Here is a 22,152-nt window from a genome sequence, read left to right on the forward strand (position 1 = left end):
GTCTTGGGGGTGATTGGCCACCTTAACATAGTGAGAAACAAACAAGTAGAAAGGGCAATGTCCAAAGCTAGAAGGATGTTTGGGTGCATAAGAAGAGAAATAGCCAGCAGGAAAAATAAGGCAATAGTGCCTCTATATAGATCTCTGGCGAGACCCCATTTATAGTACTGTGTGCAGGTCTGGAGACTGCACCTTCAAAAAAGATATAACCAAGATGCAGTCCAGATGGCAGCTACTAAAATGGTCAGTGGTCTTCATTATAAAGCATATAGAGACAGACTCATAGACCTCAATATGTATATTTTAGAAGATGAGGTATAATTTGAGACATTTAAAAATCTTTCTGACAAATACACAGGACTCTGGAGAAGGGGGATAGACTGAAAAATAGTCTTGAGGAAATACTTCAGGGAAGGGGTGGTGGATATATGGAACAACCTCACAGGGGAAGTAGAGACAAGAAAGCACAGTAAAAGCATGTGGGATCTCTTGGGGGGGGGAGACCAGCAGATGATATGGATGAGCAGACTTGGATGGCCTCTTATCTGCAATCACTTTCTCTGTTTCTGTGTAAATGATGTAGGGAAAGAAATGCTAAATGCCGAGGCAGATCTAGATGGAGAGATTCACGATTATCAGTGAAGTCTGGGGTCATGAAAGCTGTGAGGGAACCATTGAAGATGACACGGCCATTCAAGTCAATGGAAGTGCCTCTACCTTGGTTAGTATAAATGTCTTCCTGTGTTGGAGCCACCTTGATAATGAAGACGATTTCGCGCGCAAAAAAAAAAAAAAAAGGGGGGGAAGGCAACTAGTGCTCACCACCCACACAACTGCCTGGAGCGTGAGCTCCTACCCTTTCGAAAGCAATTACAGTAGCCGGGGGGGGGGGGGAGAGAGTCACGTGACATGTTCATAATGTCCAGTAAGGAAGTCGCTAACAGATGCGACTAACGCACGTATTCCCGCGCGGCCTGCTACTAACTATCTAGTCTGGGATAGAAAAAGAAGGCCTCAGCGGGCAGTTACCATGGAGACCAGGACAGGCAAAGAAGTGAGGCGGGGTTTGACAGATAACGTCACAGAGAGGGCGAGCGAGGTGAGACAGCGAGGGCCAGCGCGTGCGTCACTTCGGCGTCAGTTGGAGGTGAAGCTGCCACCGCTGGTTCTCCCGGGGGTCAGCTCCCCCCCCCCTGTGCGCCAGCTTGTCCGCCCTCCCCCTTGGCCTACCACCCGGAACGAGAGCGAGGAAAAGGGCCGCGAGGTGGCCCCGAACCCGCCGCGCGGGAAGGCAAGTCCTTCGGAACGCGAAGCAAAGCGCTCGGGACGATTTCAGAACCGGTAAAGGTTGAGAAGGGGGCCCAGGCGGCAGCGAGAAGAAGGCACGGGAGAACCCGCCCGGCGCGAGGAGGATATACAGAGCGAGCGCTCCGCCCAATCCTGAGTCCGCACGAGACGCGAGGGGGGAGGAGCAGGCTGACGCCCACCAATCGCCAAGGCTGAAGGGGGGTGCTTGAATCAACCAATCCAAAGCAAGGAGCCAGCTCGAAAAGTCTGATTTTCTTTCTATCCAATAAGGACAGGGCAAAGGTGGGGTATTGGAAGGTGGACGCCTGAACGAAGCGGTGAAACGTGGTTTTTTTTTTGACATCAGGCTACCAGCTGGAGCAGCATGTGGCACTCACCGGAGTTAAAAGTGGTTAAAAACTAGCTTTCCAATAGGAAAAAGGCTATTGACATCATTCAGAAAAGAAAGATTACATAGTATTCCCTATCTTCTTCAATTAATCTGTGCGGGTTTTATTTTACCATCAGAGAAGGGAATTTCAACTATTGCCCACCCATCAGAGACATTATAGCTACCCAATTCAAAACAATCAGAGAAAAATTATTACCAGATTGCCAGTTGCCAAACAGGAATTGCTATTAGATTATCAATAATAGGAAGGATTGGAACTGGTGTACAAATCTGAAATAAGAGACACGTGTTTTTTGGGGTTGTTTTGGTTTTGGTTTATTTTTTTTTTGTTAAATTGAGAAATTTGGGAATGTCCTATAAACCCATTGCTCCTGCACCCACCAATTCTGGAGCTACTGGAACCAGCACTGCCGGCCCAGGGACCCCTGTTCCTCCAGGTAATGTTCTTGTATCTAACACAAAAAAATTATTTACACCTTGAAAATGCATCTGAGATCTTTATATTGGTTATTATAATACTGTGCTTTGTCTCTTTCAGTTTCCAGCGTTAGCGTCCCTTCACCGTCAGGTTCCATTGTTGGAGCATCTGCACCCTTTAGGCCGCTTTTTAATGATTTTGGACCTCCATCCATGGGCTATGTCCAGGTAAAATGTTGTCAAGTTTTGCTTGTTTCAGATCATTAATATATTGCTGTTTAAAATATCCTTCATTATAGTCCCATAATATAATTGTTTCTGTAAGCTGTGACACAGTGAAATAGGATGGGCCACCACAGCATCAGCAGCAGTTAAAGAACGTTGGAGGGGCATACAACTAAAATGGTGTTTTGTCATCTCTGGGCTGTGACATCTTTTAATCTTAAAAACAACATAATCTTTGCCTGATTCTTATGTTGGTACCACAAAAATACAAATTCTGCACCATGACTTTATTATATATCATCAGAAGACTTTGTTTACTTGTTTATTTTTAATAGATGTGCTTTAAATCTTTGAAAAAAACTATCATAAACACAGTGCACAATTATAAACTTGATACATACTCTTTTAGGATCTTGCCAAGTACTTGTGACCTGGATTTGGCCACTGTTGGAAACAGGATACTGGGCTTGACGGACCTTTGGTCTGTCCCAGTATGGCAACACTTATGGTCACATCAACAGTCATACAACAACCAACATCAGCATGGGCAATCCAGAAAAATATCAGAGAAGAAGAAAATACTTTGAGTAGATGTGGAAAGGAATAAAACACCAAAAAGTCAACAAATAATTTAGGGGTCCTTTTACAAAGCCACAGTAAGCATAAGCACATTCTTACTGCAGCTTAAGAGCTTACAGTGGGGCATGATCAGGTTCCTCCAGTAAGTTCTGGGTTAGCGTGTGGACACCACGTGCTATAAAATTATTTTAATTTTTACCGCAGAGGGGCATGTGTGGGGAGGGGAGGAGCATGAGCATTTCTGTGGTAGTCAATGCAGTTACATTGCTGTGTGCTAACTGATTAATGCATAAGCCTTTACCACCTACAAAATAGGCGGTGAGGACTCGCGTGCTAACCTTGCTGCTGCACTAAAAATAGCCTTTGTGTGTGGGAAAGACCCATGTAAGGGTGCAATAAGGCTGCTTTTTAGCGCTGCTTTGTAATAGGGTCCCTTAGTAAAGGTACTTTCTTCTACTGGAAAGGAAAAGCAACAAAGGAGCATAGATTCATGTTATAGATGATTTTGTAGCTTTTAATGAAGGATTTACCAAAGTTGCTGTTCCTCTGGGCCTTCAACATTATATAGTTTTGAGGTAGATGGGAATTAGTTGGACCATTTTTGCTTTTATTGCTATAGGGATGGTTTGCCCATTATTATCCTCCTTTTCATTTGTTACGTGTCTGCTTGACATTAACTTGTAATTGTGTAATAAAACTAAAATTAAAAAATAAACAAACCTTAAATCTTATGCATAGCATGTAGCATGCCTTCTAAAATTCACCTAAGCTAGTAGCAGTGTTTTGCAAAGACTGGAAATGACTTGTATTTTCCTGCAGTAATTTTAAATACAAGATGTTGCAATAATCAAGGTGTGACATTATCACACCGTATACAAAATGTGCAAAATTACCTTGAGGAAAGAGCAGGCAAGCTATATACAACTGACTTAAATAATAGAAACTGTGTTTCACAGAGAATGCAGAAAGATTTACCCCCCTCCTTTTACAAAACCACGAAAGTGTTTTTTTAGCGTAGGCTGGCGTGCTGAATGCTCTGCAGTGCTCCCAACATTTATAGAGTTCCTATAAGTGTCTGGAGCAGCGCAGAGCATTCAGCGTGCCATCCTGTGCTAAAAACCGCTTCCGTGGTTTTGTAAAAGGGTTGTTTAATTTTTAGTGATTATAACTCAGGGAGAGAATAATAGAAAGCATCTTCTACATGGAAACAGTCAGTATAACTTATATAACTACAGTAAAAAACAGTTTTAGTGTATTCTGTTTATACACCTGCAGGGCAATTCTATAACAATGGAGCCTATACTATTAAAGAAAGTAGCTGCCGGTATTAATACTAGTGTAACAGATGAGCATTTAGGCATGAACACTTAACTTCAGCCATAGAGCTGATCTAAATGTTTGTACATAAGTGCCGGAGATATCTGCATAACTTACAGTATTCTAAAAGTGAGAGCTCCATCTCTGTTCCACCCTGTCCTGTGTAGTCCCCTTTGCAAATAACATGCTATCCAAGGTATATGTTCATTTACACAATAGCAATTCGATGGAATGTTGGTATGTACGCACACATACTAGTACTCGGAACATTTATACACTTAACAGTAGGCATATAAATATGAATGTCTGTGTGATAATTGTTCCCGGTATGTTAGTAGCACGTTGCATTTTTTTCTTTTAGGCCTTCAGTTTAATTGGAACTGGGGCTGAGATCTGGTGCAGTGAGTCTTCATTTGCAAATATGAGGATATTTTTTCACTTTTTTAATATGCCATCCCAACTTGACTAATCCAGATCATGAAGCCTAAATATGACCATTAGATGTAGCTATTACACAGAGACTGGAAACCCCCACCCCCTCATATACAAAGGGTTGTGAGTTCTGCCCAATCTAGGAAGTGGAAAATGCAATCTGGGAATTTAACCCAGGTGTTTCACATGGCCATGTACAGCACTAATAACACACAAACTTATATATTTATATAAGCACTTTCATATACAATGCTCGGGCATTATAGGGATTTTCAGACATCCACCTCAGTAATATAACTTATGGTGGCAGAGATCCTCATTACTCCCAACCTGGCATTATATTGTTTTGGCGTTTGGTTGGGGTTTTTTTTTTTTTTTTTGTTTCTCTTGTTTGGTTTCTTTTTTTAACTTATAATTATCTCAATAATTATCATAATAAATATATTTTCCAGCAATATTAATTAATATGAAGCGGAACTTAGCTTTTAATTTGTAGTTTATGATTTGTTAAGTTAAAAAAAGAGAAACAAAACAAGAGAAAAAACAACAAAAAATCCGCCAAAACGATATAATGCTAGGTTGGGAGTAATGAGGATCTCTGCCACCATAAGTTATATTACTGAGGTGGATGTCTGAAAATCCCTATAATGCCTGAGCATTGTATATGAAAGTGCTTATATAAATATATAGTCTAAACTACCTCTTATGGAAGTTTGTGTGTTATTGGTCTGGTGAAAAAAGAAATAAAGTGTATCAGCATGCACAGCACTGCCACTCAACCAACAAACCAATCCAACATTTGATTTTCAGAGGTGAAAGTTTATTCAAAGTTTGTCACTCAATCAACATTCTTGAAAGCTGTTTAGACAGTAGGAATTTTGGCCTTCACTCTCTACACAGTGCTAATATCGGCAGCTGCCAATCGCACGACAGTGCTGTATAGAGAATCCCACCGGTGGGAAAGATAGGCACCAAAAATGAAGGCAAGGGTTTTCCAGGCCTACTTTTCCAGCACCTATCTTTGTCATGAATCATGCCTATGTAGGCGCTTTAGGCTGCCTAATGCCACTTCCAGCATTAGGCTATGCCCACAGTGGTGTTAGGCGCCTTGTAACTCGGTTAAAAACATCATTTGAACGACTTTTTTTTTTTTTTTAACTGAGTTTGGGCACCTATTGGTTACTTAGTGTGTTTTCACTTCTGGGGCAAGGGCTGGGATGCTATAATAATAATAATGCTTATAGTTCCTGGGATGCAGGAGTTCTAGTCCTCCTACAAGAGTAATTCCCTGTAGGAAGACTCCAGAAGAAACATAGTTACATGGATGACTCAGCTAGGTATGTTGTAAGGCAATATAAAATAAGGGGGGAAAAAATCCCCAGGTAGCTGAAAAAGAAAGCTAAGTGCCCTAGATCCAATTGAGCCAGAGCTAAAAAAAAAAAGTAGCAGGAAACTGCTAGGCACAATAGAAACAGCTGTGAAGAGGAGTAATAATAATTTGATTCTTATATACCGCCAAAGCCATAATAGTTTGAGGCGATTTACAACAAGAAGTGCTGGACAATTGGACTAAAACACAATATAAAATCATCAGTACGTACATAAATGTGAAAGTAAAAAACAGTAAAACCTTAACTTACAAATCGATTAAATAATTTTCTTTTTACTAATTGTCTAAAACTGAAGTAGGATGAGGAATGGGTAATATTACCCAACCATTCATTCAGTTTACCCGCCTGGAAAGCAAGAGTTCTATCTAATAATCTTTTATATCGACAGGCCTTTATTGTAGGAGAAGTGAACATGTGAATTCTACGAGTAGGCCTGTTAGAGCAGTTCAGTCTAAAATGAGAGACCAGATACGTAGGGGCCAACCTAAATATTGATTTAAAACAAAGACAAGAGAATTTGAACAGAACTCTTGCTTCAGATCCGAATGTTATCTTACCAAATTTATTTATTCAATTTTCCATACCGTTCTCCCAGGGGAGCTCAGAACGGTTTACATGAATTTATTCAGGTACTCAAGCATTTTTCCCTGTCTGTCCTGGTGGGCTCACAATCTATCTAATGTACCTGGGGCAATGGGGGGATTAAGTGACTTGCCCAAGGTCACAAGGAGCAGCGTGGGTTTGAACCCCCAACCTCAGGGTGCTGAGGCTGTAGCTTTAACCACTGCGCCACACACTCCCCTCCTGCTACTTCCCTTCTGGAATCAATACCAAGGGCTCCTTTTACAAAGGTGCACTAGTGTTATTAGCGCACGCCAGCCGAAAAACTACCACCTGCTCAAGAGGAGGCGGTAGTGGCTAGCGCGCGTGGCATTTTAGCGCGCGTTAAGGCCCTAGCGCGCCTTTGTAAAAGGAGCCCTAAAGGTGTTTCATCCCAGCCTGCGAACCGGATCTTGCAGAAATCCACACACTTTTCTCGCCACTGCTCCTCCCACTTGGCTGAGGAATACAGAACCCCCTGCAGTTTTCATTTCTGCAGAAGCCTTCCTGATCCGCTCTGCTTCTTTTCTTATTTTTTTCAATAAAGTTCATCTTTTTGTTTTTTTGGTGGCGTTAGTGCCTTTAGCACAACCACACTGCTTGCAGTGGTCATCTTGGATTTTTTAGATTTTAAATAAAAGCCTTGCATCTGCCTCAAAACCCCCTCGACTTGGATTAGAAACACTTGGGGGGGGGTTCTATCTTAGTTTGGAACAAGTGGAAAATTGTTGATGCCTTGTCTGTACCTTTTTGCTTTCGATGTTATTATTGTTCTTTTGTCATCAATAAAAAATTGTTTTGAGTTAGAAACACTTGGGATGGACTCCTCTTGTGGAGATACCCCTATATCATGTAGATTTGCAATGGATGACTGAACAGCAGCCATGTGCCGTGGGGCATGTGAGGGAGGTGCAGAAGTGTCAGGCTTATCCCCATCTAGTACTCTTAAGGCCCTTTGTCTTGGGAAAAGAACCTCTCGAGCCTTGGGATGGAGCATGGGCAAAGTGCAGGTGTGTGGACATTGCAGAGCCCAGGAAATGGCAAATTGAAGCCCAGAGGGTAACCCGGGGGTCCCTAGTCGGGGATTTACCCTGGATTTTGTCAGTTTATTGTAGAAAGCTTACTTAAACTGTTGGGGGTCTTCCATACTGGTTGAGGGAGCATTGCTGCCTGCGCCAGGGGACATGTACTCTCCAAGTGTACTTGCTTCAGCAGAAATTCCTTATCAGGAGCTAGAGGAACAGTCTGAGAAGGACTGGGGGGGACGCCGACTGGATGTTGGATTCTATGTGTTTACTATCTGAGTGAATCATCCCTTCTGGAGTATTCGGGGTCACAAATGAAGACTGGAAGCCAGGAGACTGCAGAACCCTGGAGAGAGGGGAAGACCCGACAGTATGGCGCCTATTTAAAGAGACAGCATTGCTAGAGCTTATCCCAGAGTCACTGTGGGAGTTAAACTTGGAGTCTCCACAGACTGTGATGGTTCAGTGCTTTTCAGGCGCAGACTTCATTTTTTCCATTGCATCCAGATCTTACTGCCTTAATTATGGAGCATTGGGAGGTCCTGGAGGATTCCTTAAGGGGAGCTAAGACAATGGCAAGGCTGTATCCCTGGGCTCCTGAATTTCAGCAGTTTTTGTCCAGTCTATGCTGGACTCGCTGGTAGCTCAGGTTACCAAGTGGACTTCCCTCCTTAGTGAGGGGTATAGTCTTGAAGGATAAGCAGGATGGCAGAGTGGATGTAGTCCTCAAACGTCGTTTTTTAGCCTTAGCCTTGGGATTTAAGGTGGCCTTTTTTGTGGCACGTGTCTGTAATACGAATCCGTCGTACCGCAAACACAGATAATGAGATGTGCCCGTAACTAGTCATGGCATAAATTGACTGTCTTTTGGCATCATAGTGCAAGTTCTCCAACTGGGGGACCTTGCTTCAGGTGTGTTCCTTGGCTAACTAATACGTTTTGAGCTTGAGTGACATCTTGGTTTTCTACCCTGGAGGTCTTTAAGGCCCAGTCTGAAACTAAAGCAGTATGTTCTACTCCAGGGCCCTGCTGGCCAGGGATGATGCTAAGGTTGGCCCTCATGGCTTGATCTTTAATAGTGGAGCCCTTTAAGCTGTTAGACCTAGAGGGAAAAACACTGCACAGAGGAGATTCCCTTTTCCTGGTAGATAGACTGGCTTCTGTTGTTATAATGACCTCATTCTGCCTCCCACACAGTATTCCTCCTTTTTGTAAAGATTTGGGAGGGGCAGAAAGAGATGAACTACTCCCAGTTATTGTACCTTATGATTTTTATTTATCCAGAGAGGATTTTTTAGCCTGCCTGTTGAAAGTGAATTTAAAAATAACACACTAGTGCCCTTGACAATCAAGTTATTTAATCTTGTCACCCCTTGTTAAAAGTCATTTTCTTCTAATTGATAAGACATTGTATAAAAATGAGCCTCATCAGATTGGCTTTGTGTGGACATGTCTTTGACTTCAGCTTAGATCTCATTGTAGCCATTTGTAATCACTATTTTCCCACACCCAATTAATGGAAAAGATAAGTGGCCCGTGAAGGCTCAGCCCTCACCAGTCAACAGATTTGTCTGTCTGACATCAGCACAAGAAAGAATACAATTTGATAATCCATCTTTCTGTTTAGAGTAACAGAGTAAATTGACTGTAAAAACAAGTGACCTTCTAGGCTGACCCCCCAGAGTGGAGGTTATTTGCTCCCATAAATATGTAAATCCATCAAATAAAAGTCAAAATGTTTGTTTTCATTAAAACTGGAATGGTCTTGTTTCAGCTTCTATGAAAGAAATACTCTGACTCGCATGGAATTTCTGACTGGCAGGCAGAACTTCTTTTACTGTATATACTCCAATATAAACCAAGATTTTGGGGCACAAAAATGGGGGTCTCAGTTTATATTTGAGTCATCCTCACGGACTTGCGAGGATTGCAGCAGGAACTCATGGCAGCCATTTTCTTTAGTTGGGCAAGAGTGTAGGAGGATCGCTCCTGCCTCTGTTTATCACTGGACCACCAGGTAGTGCAAGGTAGGCCTTTGCAGGGTCCAGGAGGTAGGAGGGAGACCCGGGATGGGAGGGTAGTCACTCCTGTCTTAGTTCACCACTGAACCACCAGGCCCAGAGGAGGCCTGCAATGGTTCGAGGAGGTGTTGGGGGTGCACAGCTGACTCAGACAGTGAATGGGAGGGGTCGCTCCTGTCTGGCTCATTGCTGGACCACCAGGGCTAAAGACAGACTTGGAGGAGACCAGTAATGGGTCAGGCAGGGGGGCACAAAGGACAAGGAGAGATTGCTCCTGTCCCGGCTCAGCACTGGACTACAAATACCTATATTTGAATATAAACCCTCAGTTTATACTTGAGTGAACCTTTTTCCCCCTTTTTGGGAGAGAAAAAAAGATTACCTCAGTTTATATTTGAGTATATACTGTAATTCTTTTCCCTGCGTGTGGAATTGGTTTCTTAGTTTATGGATTTTTTTTATAGCTGTACATGCAGTTGTATAAAAAAAAATCACGATTGGTTACAGTTTATTTGTATTTTACTATCCACTATATTAATTTATTTTGCATCTTTTTCTTTTTCAAAAATAAACTAAACTTGTCTTGCTGATTTCTTTCCTGTGATTTTTTTTTTTTTTTCTTCTTCTTCTTCTTTCACTTTTCATATTTTCCCATTTTCTGCTCTTTATTGTTGGCTTTGGTGTGGATTATTTTCTTGCTTGTGTTTGTACATAAAAATATAAGAATAGCCTTACTGGGTCAGACCAATGGTCCATCAAGCCTAGTAGCCTGTTCTCACGGTGGCCAATGCAGGTCTCTAGTACCTGGCCCAAACCCAAGGAGTAGCAATATTCCATGCTACCGAACCAGGGCAAGCAGTGGCTTCCCCCATGTTTTTCTCAATAACAGACTATAGACTTTTCCTCCAGGAAATTGTCCAAACCTTTCTTAAAACCAGGTACACTATCCACTCTTACTGCAACCTCTGGCAATGCATTCCAGAGCTTAACTATTCTCCATGTGAAAAATATTTCCTCCTATTGGTTTTAAAAGTACTTCCCTGCAGTTTCATCGAGTGTCCCCTAGTCTTTGTAATTTTTGACAGAGTGAAAAATCGATCCACTTATACTCGTTCTACTCCACTCAGAATTTTGTAGACTTCAATCATATCTCAGCCGTCTCTTTTCCAAGCTGAAGAAGCCTAAATTTTTTAGTCTTTCCTTATACGAGAGTTGCTCTTTTTCTGTTTTATATTTGTGATATGAAATGTAATTTAAAAAATAAAAAAGGAGAATAAAAGTCTTATCCACCCCCCGCCCTTTTTCAAGCTGCGCTAGAGGTTTGTAATGTGGGCTGGTGAAAGGAGTGCTCTGAAGCTCATAGGGATTCTGTAAGCATTAGAGCACTTACCTCGCTGGCCTGCAGTAGAAACCTCTACTAGTAAAACCCCCAAGTATACAATAGTACTAATACATTGTGCTGAAATCTTCTTATCTAATAGAGCTCAGTGTATACCACTATGCATCTAATGGCTACATATATATAAGATAATTTTTGTGTGGACCTTCAGAATGTAATTTATATTCCAGGCTACTTAGGGCTCCATCAGTCCAATCTTTATTGAAACTTATCCATTTTATCTAATCACTTTTCTTCAATAACTTTACTTCAATGACTTTAATAACTAATCTTTTTTTTCTTTTATGTAAGTGCAATGGCTACTTTAGCTCATAGTAGATCCTCCTCTACATCGCCACTTCTCCCAACATGCATGTTTCAACGAAACTTTCTTCAGGGTCGAGGGGAGTAAATAAGAGAGCTGAAATCCTTATTTGCTTTATTTTTGCTTAATGAGCGAATTTCTTGGTGTTTTAGCTATATCTCTTATGTTTTTATACTCACTAACCCCCTTCCCTTTTTTTTTTTATAAAACTGTAGCGTAGTTTTTAGTACTGGCGTTGGAGCTGTTACTGCCGCGGCCGGCGCTAAAAACCGCTCTACAGTTTTGTAAAAGCAGGGGGGGGGTTAAGTGAGGTGTTACATTGATAACAGACGTTACTGGCATCACCAAAGACCCAGTGCAGTGTGAGACCTTGTTGCAAGGAGTTGAACAGCATTGCATTGCAGGCTTTATTCTGATTATCTGTATGTGTACGTGTTTAGTTAGTTATTAGCAGAGTATGTTAAATTTCTGCCATTTTCCATAATAAAGTGCATATAATGAAGGTTCATTTAATAAAATACTACAAGATTTTTTTGCATAAAATCAATATCAATATAATATTGCTGAGTGTGAAAACATAAGTTATAGCTATAATACCAAGACATTTACACTGTATAGAATTATAAGAGATGGTGGGAAATTTGAAGACTGGGTATATAGATAGCAGATTAAATTAAACCCCCCCCTTTTTTTTTTTAACAAAACTGCAAAAGTGTTTTTTAGCGCCGGCCAAGGCGTTAAATGCTCTGCGCTGCTCCTGACACTCATAGAGGGGCCCTGATTGGCCTAGGCACCTAAGGCCCCTCACATAGTAGGGGGGAGTCTTAGGCACATGGGCCAATCGGAGCCATTATGAAGGTGGGCCTTCTGGCAGAAGGGAATGGGCATCCCTCCCGCCAGATTGTCATTGAAGGTATGAGGTTTATGTCGGAGTGGGGTGCCAGGACTTTGTGGAGTTCCACGATTTGGAGTGGGGTGTCGGGGTTCAGTGGGGCCCAATGGTTGGAATAAGTGGGCATCCCTCCTGCCGATTGTGCTGAGAAAATGTAAAGGGGGGTGTGGGGGTTATCAGAGGATGTTGGGGGGAGGAGTGTAGGGTGGGGGTCTCTGTGTATGTGGCTGCAGGATCAGTCAGTGTGAGGGAGAGAGGAATCGGATCTTTCTGGCAGGGGAATCCCCCATCAGCTGAGCTGGCAGGACTCCCCAATACTAGCTCAGCTGATTAGGATTCCCCTGTAATCAGTTAATGGGAAACCTGGCCCTTTTGTTTCTGCTCTTTGAGTAGTGGGAGGAGGTCGTGCCCCTGGGGGAGTAAGGGGGAGGTCATGCCTTAAACCCTCCAGTGGTCATCTTTGTCAGTTTGGTCACCTTTGGGGTACTTACACCTGTTTTACATTCGTCTAAGTCCCAGCATGTAAGTTCTGCCTAAGATGTCTTGGGAAAGCTTCAATTATTGCTCCAGTTTTAAGCCCGCTCAATGCCCGCCCATAACCCACCTCCCAACATGCGTCTTTGAGCTCTGAATGCATAGCAGCTTAGAAGTTCTGCTCAACTTCCAGAAAGTTTGTCCTTGGTATTAAGACGTCCAAGTGCCGACTTAGCCAGGTTTTTAGATGTTTTAAAATTTTGATTATGCCCCTCATAGCATGAATCTTCCCCCTTTTGGGATCCTGTCAGGTTCTTGTGATCTAGATTGGCCACTGTTAGAAACAGAAAAATGGGCTAAAAGGACCAGTATGGCAACGCATGTTCTTACAGTGTCATCTGTTGACATCACCCACTCGTGTACCTGGTCAATCTTGCTGTCTAGAGAAAATATGCCCGTTACAAATAAGCAATCTTGTTTTCTTGGATATTGCTAAGATCCCTGATGATGTTGGCATGGACTACTCCTCTCTGTTTTACTTCTCTATCTTTTTTCTGTGTTGCAATACTCTTTTCCAGCCTCTTCTTCTGTGTTTTCATTCATCCTTTCTCATCCTAATTCACTTTCCAATGCTGAAAATGTCTGAGTGACATGAGCGGGTATCCATATGGGCCCACATATTAAAATATAATTGAGCCCCCTAGTGATTTTTCATCAGCAAACTGAGTGGATCTGGAATATAACAATGTAGAGAGTAAATCACACAGTTATGTCATTCCTGCCCCAGAGATTTCACACTTAAATTGGAATATAGTGAGATTAAGCAACTTTGATCCAAGTTGCATAATACAATGGTCAGAACTGGTGTTAAACATGCTGAAGCTCAGGGCAAAAATGTGGAAGGCATCCTCAAAGCAGATTTCAGGCTTGGGGCCCTGTAGTATAGGGGTCCAGGGCAACTACCTTACACACAGACCTGTAGGTATCTCTAATATTCTGTTTCCTCCTTTCAGGCCATGAAACCTCCTGGATCTCAGGGATCCCAGAGCACCTACTCTGACCTGCTTTCTGTCATCGAAGAGATGGGCAAAGAGATTCGACCCACCTATGCTGGCAGTAAAAGTGCAATGGAGAGACTGAAAAGAGGTAAGGGTTTCCTTCCATGTATTATATTAATGTAACAAGTCAGGGCTAGGTAGTTCAAAATGTATTGGTAAAGGAAAGAACCAATTTAGTGGTGAAGTTGTGGGTGTTGTGGCAGCGGCATTCATGTGTCCTGAAGAGGGGCTTTAGTATGCCATTGTACATAGTGACACCTTGTGGCTATATTCAGAATACATATTTCCACTACAATAGGAATGATATGCTGAACCATAGGGTACTTTGTCCATTCGCGCAAGCATACTGCACAAAGATGTCAATCACAGCTTCTGAAACCTCCTTTTCCCAGGAGTCTTCTGCCCCCTTCAGTTTCTCTTTATGCAAGTGAACATGAAAAGTGTCTTCTGATCTACTTGGTTTATTTCTTTTCTATTTTGCGATAGTTTTGTGGTTTTTCGCTTTAGTCTCTTTTGTGAAATTAAGAGAACCCTTTTGATAAGGATATACTCCGCCTGCATGGGGAGGAACAGATTTTTAAATCTGCAGCTGGCAGGTGTATCCTTCGGGTACCTGTTTCAGCGAGCCTACTGAAGATTAGTGGAGCTCAGGGTCTGTTCCCCTGGTGTTTGCATCGCCCCTTTGACTTGGTCAGGGGCTGGAGCATAGGTTATTTAGGTGCTAATAGCATTCCTTTGGGGCCAGCTGTGTTTTGTCTGGGGAGGTTGAGGGTCAGCCCTTGGAGGCCTGACTGGCAGCCTGAAGATCCTAGCGAAGTGGTTGAATGACTGGAAGCAGAGGGCCTCTCCTAGAACAGCTACTACACCTAAAAGGAGCTGAAGCAGCAGCAGCTCCATTTTCCTAGCACATGGTCTGTGAATAAGGCTGCGACAGCCTGTGGAAAATTTGGGAGGAGGTGTCTTCAAAAGCTGTTTTTAACTGTTTCTACAGCTAGGGCCTTTGTCTCCTCCCATAAAATCGTAGAAGTTTTTTTTTTTTTTTTTACGTTTTTGGTCAGCACTGGAGAAATTTTAAGCTGTTTGTTAGAGAGGTCTGCACAGGAATGGGGATTGCGGGACTCCCGTGGGGATCCCCCCAGGTCTACGGGACTCCCACGGGGATCCCCCCCAGGTCAATGGGATTCCTGCGGGGATTCTCCCTAGGCTCCTACGGGGATGGAACCGGAGTTCCCGAGGCCTGGAAAGAGAATTAGTAGAAGGTAGACAAAAGCAGAAACTGGGACCAAGATGATGGAAAAACAAAATGTCACACCAGCTACAGCAAGGGAGATGCTCATTTTGAGGGGGGCTAAGCTCAAAGTGGGAGGCCCAGCCCCCTCTCATTATTATGCTACCAATTGTGTTTAGTACAAAATGAAGTACTTACTTAGCTGGTTTTGGAGTTTCCAGTTCAGTTTTTCTGATGCAGCCATTGTCCTGAAAAGTGCCTATCTCAATTCTGCTTTAAATTATTTTGATGCTGTATTATTTGATTCTTTACTCATTGCTGCATTAAAAACCATTTGTGAATCTTGGCAGGACCTCTCACAAGTTACCTATGCCAGATGGTGGAACCAGATTTGTTTGCTCTATAGATATGAGCTTTATATTACCAAAAAATCAAACTCCTATTTATTTTAACAAGAAATGGTTGACCCTACAGTCGCATGACCTAATGTCTATTCTAATTCTTTCTGGTGATGTATGCATCTCTTATTTCTGTTCACTGTTATTTGTTTATATTGTATTTTATTGTTGGTTTAAATAAACTAAGACTTAAAAAAAAAAAATCAAAACTGTCAGAAGTAATTGCTGCTTTTTAAGGGGACAGGTAACTTTTATGCGGGGGATGGGCGGGGACAGGTGGGATTTCTGTCCCCGCGCAACTCTCTAGTTTGTTAGCACTAAAGTTCAAAGTGGTGGCCATCTTGGATTTTTCAGGTTTGTTTTTTGCATAAGCTCTCAAACATCTCCAAAACACCTCATTTTGCGTCCAGAGATGGAGTCCTCTGACTCCAATACATATATATTAAGCCTTGTTTGCGAAGGATGCTTGGCAGTTTGGAGTTCCCTTGCATGCCATGTTGAGTGAAGTGGGGAGGCGGAAACTTCAAGTTTAGTTTCCACATGGCCTCTGGATCCTTTTAAGGGAGCAAAAATTTCCTCAGGAGCCCTAGAACAGCGACGTGATCCGTCGAAATGGCGCAGAGGCTCCGCAGCCAAAAAAAGAGGCATCTGCTCCCTTCTAAAGGGGAAGGAGAGTTGCCTACTAAGGTCTTTACCCCAGAGTTCATTTAATCTGCTCTGGCAGGCATATGCACTCAGCCAAAATATGCAATTTGGGTCCGCTGAAGAGCAACCCTTAGTGCATGCCTCTAAGAATCCTAAGAGTGCTTCTTCTGTGGGAGCAGATCAACTGAATTGGGCGGTCCAAGTCTGGGCAAAGTTAAATAGATTGCTGAATATTGAATCCATAGAACCAGTTCCAGAAGAACAGTTGGGCTTGGGCAGATACTTGATATACTCTGTCACGCCCAAGAAAGATTCTGGCAAATGGAAGCCCATTCTGGATCTCATACATGCCAATGCGGCCTTGAGGGTTCCGTGTTTCTGGATGGAGAAGGTGTAATTCGTCATTGCAGCAGTCCAGTCAGGAGAGTTTCTGGCTGCCCTGGATTTGACGGAGGCTTATCTTCACATTCCAATTTTCCCAGCACATAGAAAATTCCTAAGATTTCAAGTGTTAAAGAATCATGATCAATTCTCAGCACTATCATTTGGGCTGGCAACAGCACCCCGGATGTTCACCAAGGTGATAGTGGTGGTAGCAGCTCATCTCCATTGGGCGGGTTTGGCTAGCTAGTTCATCCTTATCTAGATGACTGCTCATCAGAGTCCTCTCTCGAGAAGAGGGAGAAAGAGCAGTGGTGGCAGTTATGCAAACTTCGTAGAGTCTGGGCTGGATTGTAAACTTTCAAAAGAGCCAATTAGTCCCCACTCAGTCTATGGAATACAAGGGAGTTCTCTTCAGTACAGTGAAAGGCTGAGTTTTTCCACCAAAGGCACGCAGACAGAAGCTTTTGGGGAAAATTTATGAACCTACTGTCACAGCCAGTGCCTACAGTGTGGCACTACCTACAGGTTCTGAGCTTGATGGTGGCTGCCATAGAAGTAATGCCCTGGGCAAGAACATATATGCGTTCACTTCAGGATGCGCTGTTGGTCTCACCAGATAGACTCCCTACAGGCCCCTCTACCCTGGACGGAGGCATCCCACAACAGCATGAGCTGGTGGTACCACCCACAGTATCTAACAAAAGGGATTCCACTTCAGATTGATTCCTGAGGCACACTGCTGTGGTCACCTGGTGCAACCATCCCAGCAGAAGTGGTTGATAAACAGGCTAGAATTGAGAGCAGTCCATCTGGCTCTGTGAAACCTACAGTTAGTACTGAAAGGCAGAACCATAAGAATATTCTCAGAGAATGCATTAGCAGTGGCCTACGTCAATTGTCAGGGAGGCACTAGAAGCACATTGCTCCAACTAGAGAGCACCTGCTGGCCATTATGGCAACACACGTAGCCGGAGTAGACCCATGAGAGTGGTCATAGGCCCTGTGGACATTCCAAGACATTGTCGGAAATTGGGGGAATCAGACATTTGATCTGATGGCAAAGGCAACACAACAAGTGCCTCAGTTTTTCAGCCAAAGATACGAGAGCAGAAATGAAGGGCTGGTGCCACCATGGCCAAAGTCCAGACTGCTCTATGTGTTTCTTCTATGGCCTTCTGATAGGTTGATCCTCGTGGCCCGGGGATTGGCCCAGGTATTTTTGGTATGTGGATCTAGTACGCCTACAAGTGGATGAATTTCTCCAGCTCCAGGTGTATCCAGACTTGCTCACACAGGAGCCGATTGCTCTAGAAGATCCAGGTCGCTTTAGTCTTACAGCATGGCTCTTGAGCATGTGGTAATAGTCAAAGAAAGGATATTCAGAAGTGGTTATTAACACCCTACTGAAGGCCAAGAAACCAACCACTCTCTTGGCATATGCCAAAGCATGGGATGCTTTTCAGCACTGGTGCAATAAGGAGAATCTGGAGCCCAACAAAGCCCCAGTATAGTCAGTACTGGTCTTCCTTCAAGAGGGCCTGGACAAGAGATTAGCAGTGGTGTCCCTTAAGGTACAGATGGTAGGCTTGGCTTGCTTTAGAGCAGTGTCCAGCAAACTTTCTTGAGCCGTGACACACTAAAGGTAGTGGCCTTGGCTCGAGGCACCTGGAAGTGTGTGGATATCGCCGTGATGACATTACGCACATGCGTGACATCATCATGTCGATGTCTGCATGTGTGTGAAGGCCCTTCAGGCGGGCCCTGAGATGCCAGTGGGAGGTGCCAGAAGGGAAGAGGGCCAAAGAGAAGGATAGGTGCTGGCATCCACTGATTGCCTACAGGACATGCCTCTCGCCATGAGAGGCACGTCCTGTAGGCACCTTGGCACACAGTTTGAGATGCACAGCTTTAGAGGTAGAGAGAAACGAGTCTCCATGGCTGCTCACCCAGACATTATTAAATTTTTCAAAAGAGCCCTGAGGCTCAGGCCACCGATCTGAGATCCCTTCCTTTCCTGGAATTTTAACATCTTGTTAGAGGGTCTTTGGAGGGCCCCATATGAACCTTTGAAGGAGCTTTTCTCTCAAGGATCTTTCAATCAAAGCAGGGTTCCTAGTTGCAGTTACCTCAGCTAGAATAGTCTCAGAATTGCAAGCTTTGTCATGCAGGGAACCATTTCTGAGGATCATGGAAATGGGAGTGTCCTTGCGTATAGTACCTTCCTTTTTACCAAAGATTGTTTCAACATTTCACATCAATCAGGAAGTCAGAATACCAGTTTTTTAACCCACGGGTTCTAAGAAGAAAGACAAGGTTTTAAAGTTCTTGGATGTCTGCAGAGTTCTCTTGTGTTACCTGGAAGTGACTAATGAGTTTTGTTTATTTGGACTATCTTTGTCCTAACCAAAGAGTCAACCTGAGGCAGACCAGCTTTCAAGGCCACCATTTCCCAATGGATTCGGGCAGGGATCTCCTCCACCTGCATTGTCTGAGGTAAACAAATACCGGTGTCATTGAAAGCCCATTCGACCAGAGGAAGTAGCCTTCTCTTGGATGGAATCAAGGGCAATACTTCCAGAAGAGATATGTAGATCTGCAACATGGTTTTCCCTACACACTTTCACTAAATTCTATATGTGGCAGCACAAGAGGATTCTGCTTTTGGAATCTCAGTACTGAAAGCAGGCTTTTCTCTCCCACCTGGGACTTCAGGGACTGCTTAGGTACATCTCTAAGGTTCTAAATGCACTGCAAAAAGAGATTAGGTTCTTACCTTGATAATATCTTGTCCAGTAGATAGGCATTGTATGTTGAAACCCCCCTTGCCCAATAATTTCTGATGTGCCTGTTTTTGCCTTATGCTTCATGCTCCTCTCCAAAGCTAAGACTTCCCTGCCAGTCGGAGTATGGGTTCAGTATCATTTTGTAAATAGAATCTAAAGAGATAATTGAGCTCCCCTAATATTCAAGCTGTTGCTTTTATTTGATGTGTTTTAGTGTTCAATGGTAATGTTCATTCATTTATACATTATAGTTTCATTATTGACTGTTATGAGTAGATCAGAACCTTGGTTTTGGGGAGTTCTCCGTGTCTCTCCTTCTCCTGTCTTTTACTCTAGAGCTCTTTCATGCTTTGTAACTGAAGGGGGCAACAGACTCCTGGGAGAAGGAGAAGGTTTCAAAAGCTGTAATTGACATCTTTCTGCAGTATGCTCATGAGAATGGACAGTATCCTAAGGTTCAGCATATCCTTCCTATCTACTGGAAAAGATATTATCAAGATAAGAACCTAATCTCTTTATACTGAGCTGTGGAAGTAGCCACATTCTATGACCCTTGCCCATGCACTGTTGCTGCGTTTGCCTGAAGCAGGGGTTAACAAGAAAGGTAAAGAAAATTTTGCATAGCTTCTGCCGAAGGCTAGACATGCTTTAGATCAGGGGTGTCCAACCTTTTGGCTTCCCTGGGCTGCATTGGCTGAAAAAAATGTTTCTGGGGCCGTGAAAACGCTGCAGCAAGACAGAGAAGGGAGCCGGCAAGACGGTAAACACCCGGGGACAGCAGAGGAAAACACTGCATCGCCCTCAACCGGGACCGCACAAAATACTTCACGAGGCCGCAGGTTGGACACTCATGCTTTAGATAGTTCCAATTTGTGCTGGAAGCCCAAAGAATCAGAAGGAAATTGTTGGACCAAAAAGAGGATGTGGTAATTGAGAAGTCTCCTTACTGACTTAACCTGTTCTGTGTCTCTTGATTTATAAAATGAAGCGTATTGCAGCAAGCGATAGTAATATTTCTGTTTTCTGATCTCCTTACAGGAATTATCCATGCCCGGGCACTTGTGCGAGAATGTCTGGCTGAGACAGAGCGCAATGCACGTACATAACAGTACCTTTAGCCTCACAGATGGGGTTTTTTTCTGGGATACTTGGTGCCCAGTGGACCTTCCTATTCACCAGTCAACATTTGGAGTATGCCCTATCTCCCACAGACCTTTCCATAAATTAACATCATGGAGACTTTTTCACTATCAAGAGTCCTATCCTTCAGTCAGCATCATGGAGACTTTCCTGCTCCCTGCCAGACCTATCCTCTTATCTCGCTTAACTCCAAGATCTTATCCCCATTCTTCCCTCTCCTTGTATAGAATTACAAGGCCTTTGGTCTAACTCTTTTCACAATGTCTTTTAAAAAATAACTTTTTTTTATAAATAAAATTAACTTTTGAATTCCGGATCCATATGTCCTTTTGTATAGATTCCTTTTTCTAACATTTGGTTGGACATGAGGAAGGGCATTTAAGTTAAGCCCAGGGCAGTGCAAAGTGATGTGGTTTGTGTCTAATGGATATGTGAATTTTATCACACCAACGGGTCCTTTTACTAAGCTGTAGTAAGCACTAAGGCAGGGGTAGGGAACTCCAGTCCTCGAGAGCCGTATTCCAGTCGGGTTTTCAGGATTTCCCCAATGAATATGCATGCGATCTAGTTGCATGCACTGCTTTCAATGCATATTCATTGGGGAAATCCTGAAAACCTGACTGGAATACGGCTCTCGAAGACCGGAGTTCCCTACCCCTGCACTAAGGCATGCTTATGGCAGCAAAAAAGGCTATAGTGCAGGCCATGCTCAGGTGTCCTGTGGTAATTTTTGCATATGATATCCACGTGCTAAAAAATAAACACGTTTTTAGCGATGGAGGCAAGTCTGGGGGTGGAGAGTGGGTGTGTTCTTTGCCAATCAGTTAGCATAGCTACATTACTGGGCACTAATTGATTAGCATATGGCTAGTGTGTGAGCCCTTACTGCCTACAGAAAGGTAAGGCTCACATGTTAATGGCAAAATTATTGCATGGCCATTAATGGGGACAACTGAAAATCAGCTGTTTTAGCCTGGTGGTAAAAATGTCTTTAGCATGCGGGGATGACCCACGTAAGGACACACACTAAGGCCACTTAATTAATTGGATTGGATAGGATACTGAATTAAATCTTTCTAACGATGAAAACAAAAACTGTGGATACAGATGTTCTGGAGATAATTTATTAAACATTGACATATAAAACCATGAAAATTCAATTAAAAAAGTACAATGATAAAAAATACTGTGATAAAAATCCAACCGGACTCTACACGGTCTGTGTTTCGGTGAACACGCCTTCCTCAGGGGTCCAATGGTTTGCAACCTCACATATAAGAATTGGACTGAAAACAATCTATTGTCTTTAAACGTGTGAGCAAAGAACACCGCAGACAAGCTGAAGTAGCAAAAAATGCTAAGGAGAGGGATTTTTATCACCATATTTTTAGCATTGTACTTTTTAAATTGAATTTTCATGGTTTCATATGTCAGTGTTTAATAAATTATCTCCAGAACATCTATATCCACAGTTTTTGTTTTCATCGGTGGATTGTTTTCACTGTGGATCATCGGGTCTCCCCATTTTTCTTTGTTAAATCTTTCTTCAAAATTTGATGCCTAGAATCTATTCTGTCTCAACCATAAAAGTGGATAACTTCCGCTACAGTGTTTCCTAAACTTTACTAGGGACCTCATTAACTGGTTAGATTTTCAGGATTTTCATGATAAATATATATAATCTGCATAAAATACATGCAATTTATGCAAATCTCTCTCATGCATATTCATTGTGAAAAAT

At 42.9% G+C, this 22,152-nt stretch overlaps 1 protein-coding gene across 1 annotated transcript; it reads left to right on the top strand.

Moving 5' to 3' along the window:
- The first annotated feature begins 978 nt into the window (after positions 1-978).
- On the top strand, positions 979-20,727 carry CDK2AP2 (cyclin dependent kinase 2 associated protein 2). Its single transcript, XM_033919512.1, has 4 exons — positions 979-2,136; positions 2,238-2,344; positions 13,789-13,921; positions 20,310-20,727. Exons 1-4 carry the CDS (start codon positions 2,049-2,051, stop codon positions 20,375-20,377), a joined length of 396 nt encoding a protein of 131 aa, XP_033775403.1. The 5' UTR covers positions 979-2,048; the 3' UTR covers positions 20,378-20,727.
- Positions 20,728-22,152: the final 1,425 nt, after the last annotated feature.

The sequence above is a fragment of the Geotrypetes seraphini genome, chromosome 14 (assembly GCF_902459505.1).
Source record: "Geotrypetes seraphini chromosome 14, aGeoSer1.1, whole genome shotgun sequence".
Classification (NCBI taxonomy): Eukaryota; Metazoa; Chordata; class Amphibia; order Gymnophiona; family Dermophiidae; genus Geotrypetes; species Geotrypetes seraphini.

Excerpts from the sequence above, each read along its gene's own strand:
- CDK2AP2 (XM_033919512.1), top strand. The coding sequence starts at position 2,049 with ATGTCCTATAAACCCATTGCTCCTGCACCCACCAATTCTGGAGCTACT. Across the intron at positions 2,137-2,237 it reads AGGGACCCCTGTTCCTCCAG|TTTCCAGCGTTAGCGTCCCT; the intron begins GTAATGTTCTTG and ends TGTCTCTTTCAG. Across the intron at positions 13,922-20,309 it reads AATGGAGAGACTGAAAAGAG|GAATTATCCATGCCCGGGCA; the intron begins GTAAGGGTTTCC and ends ATCTCCTTACAG.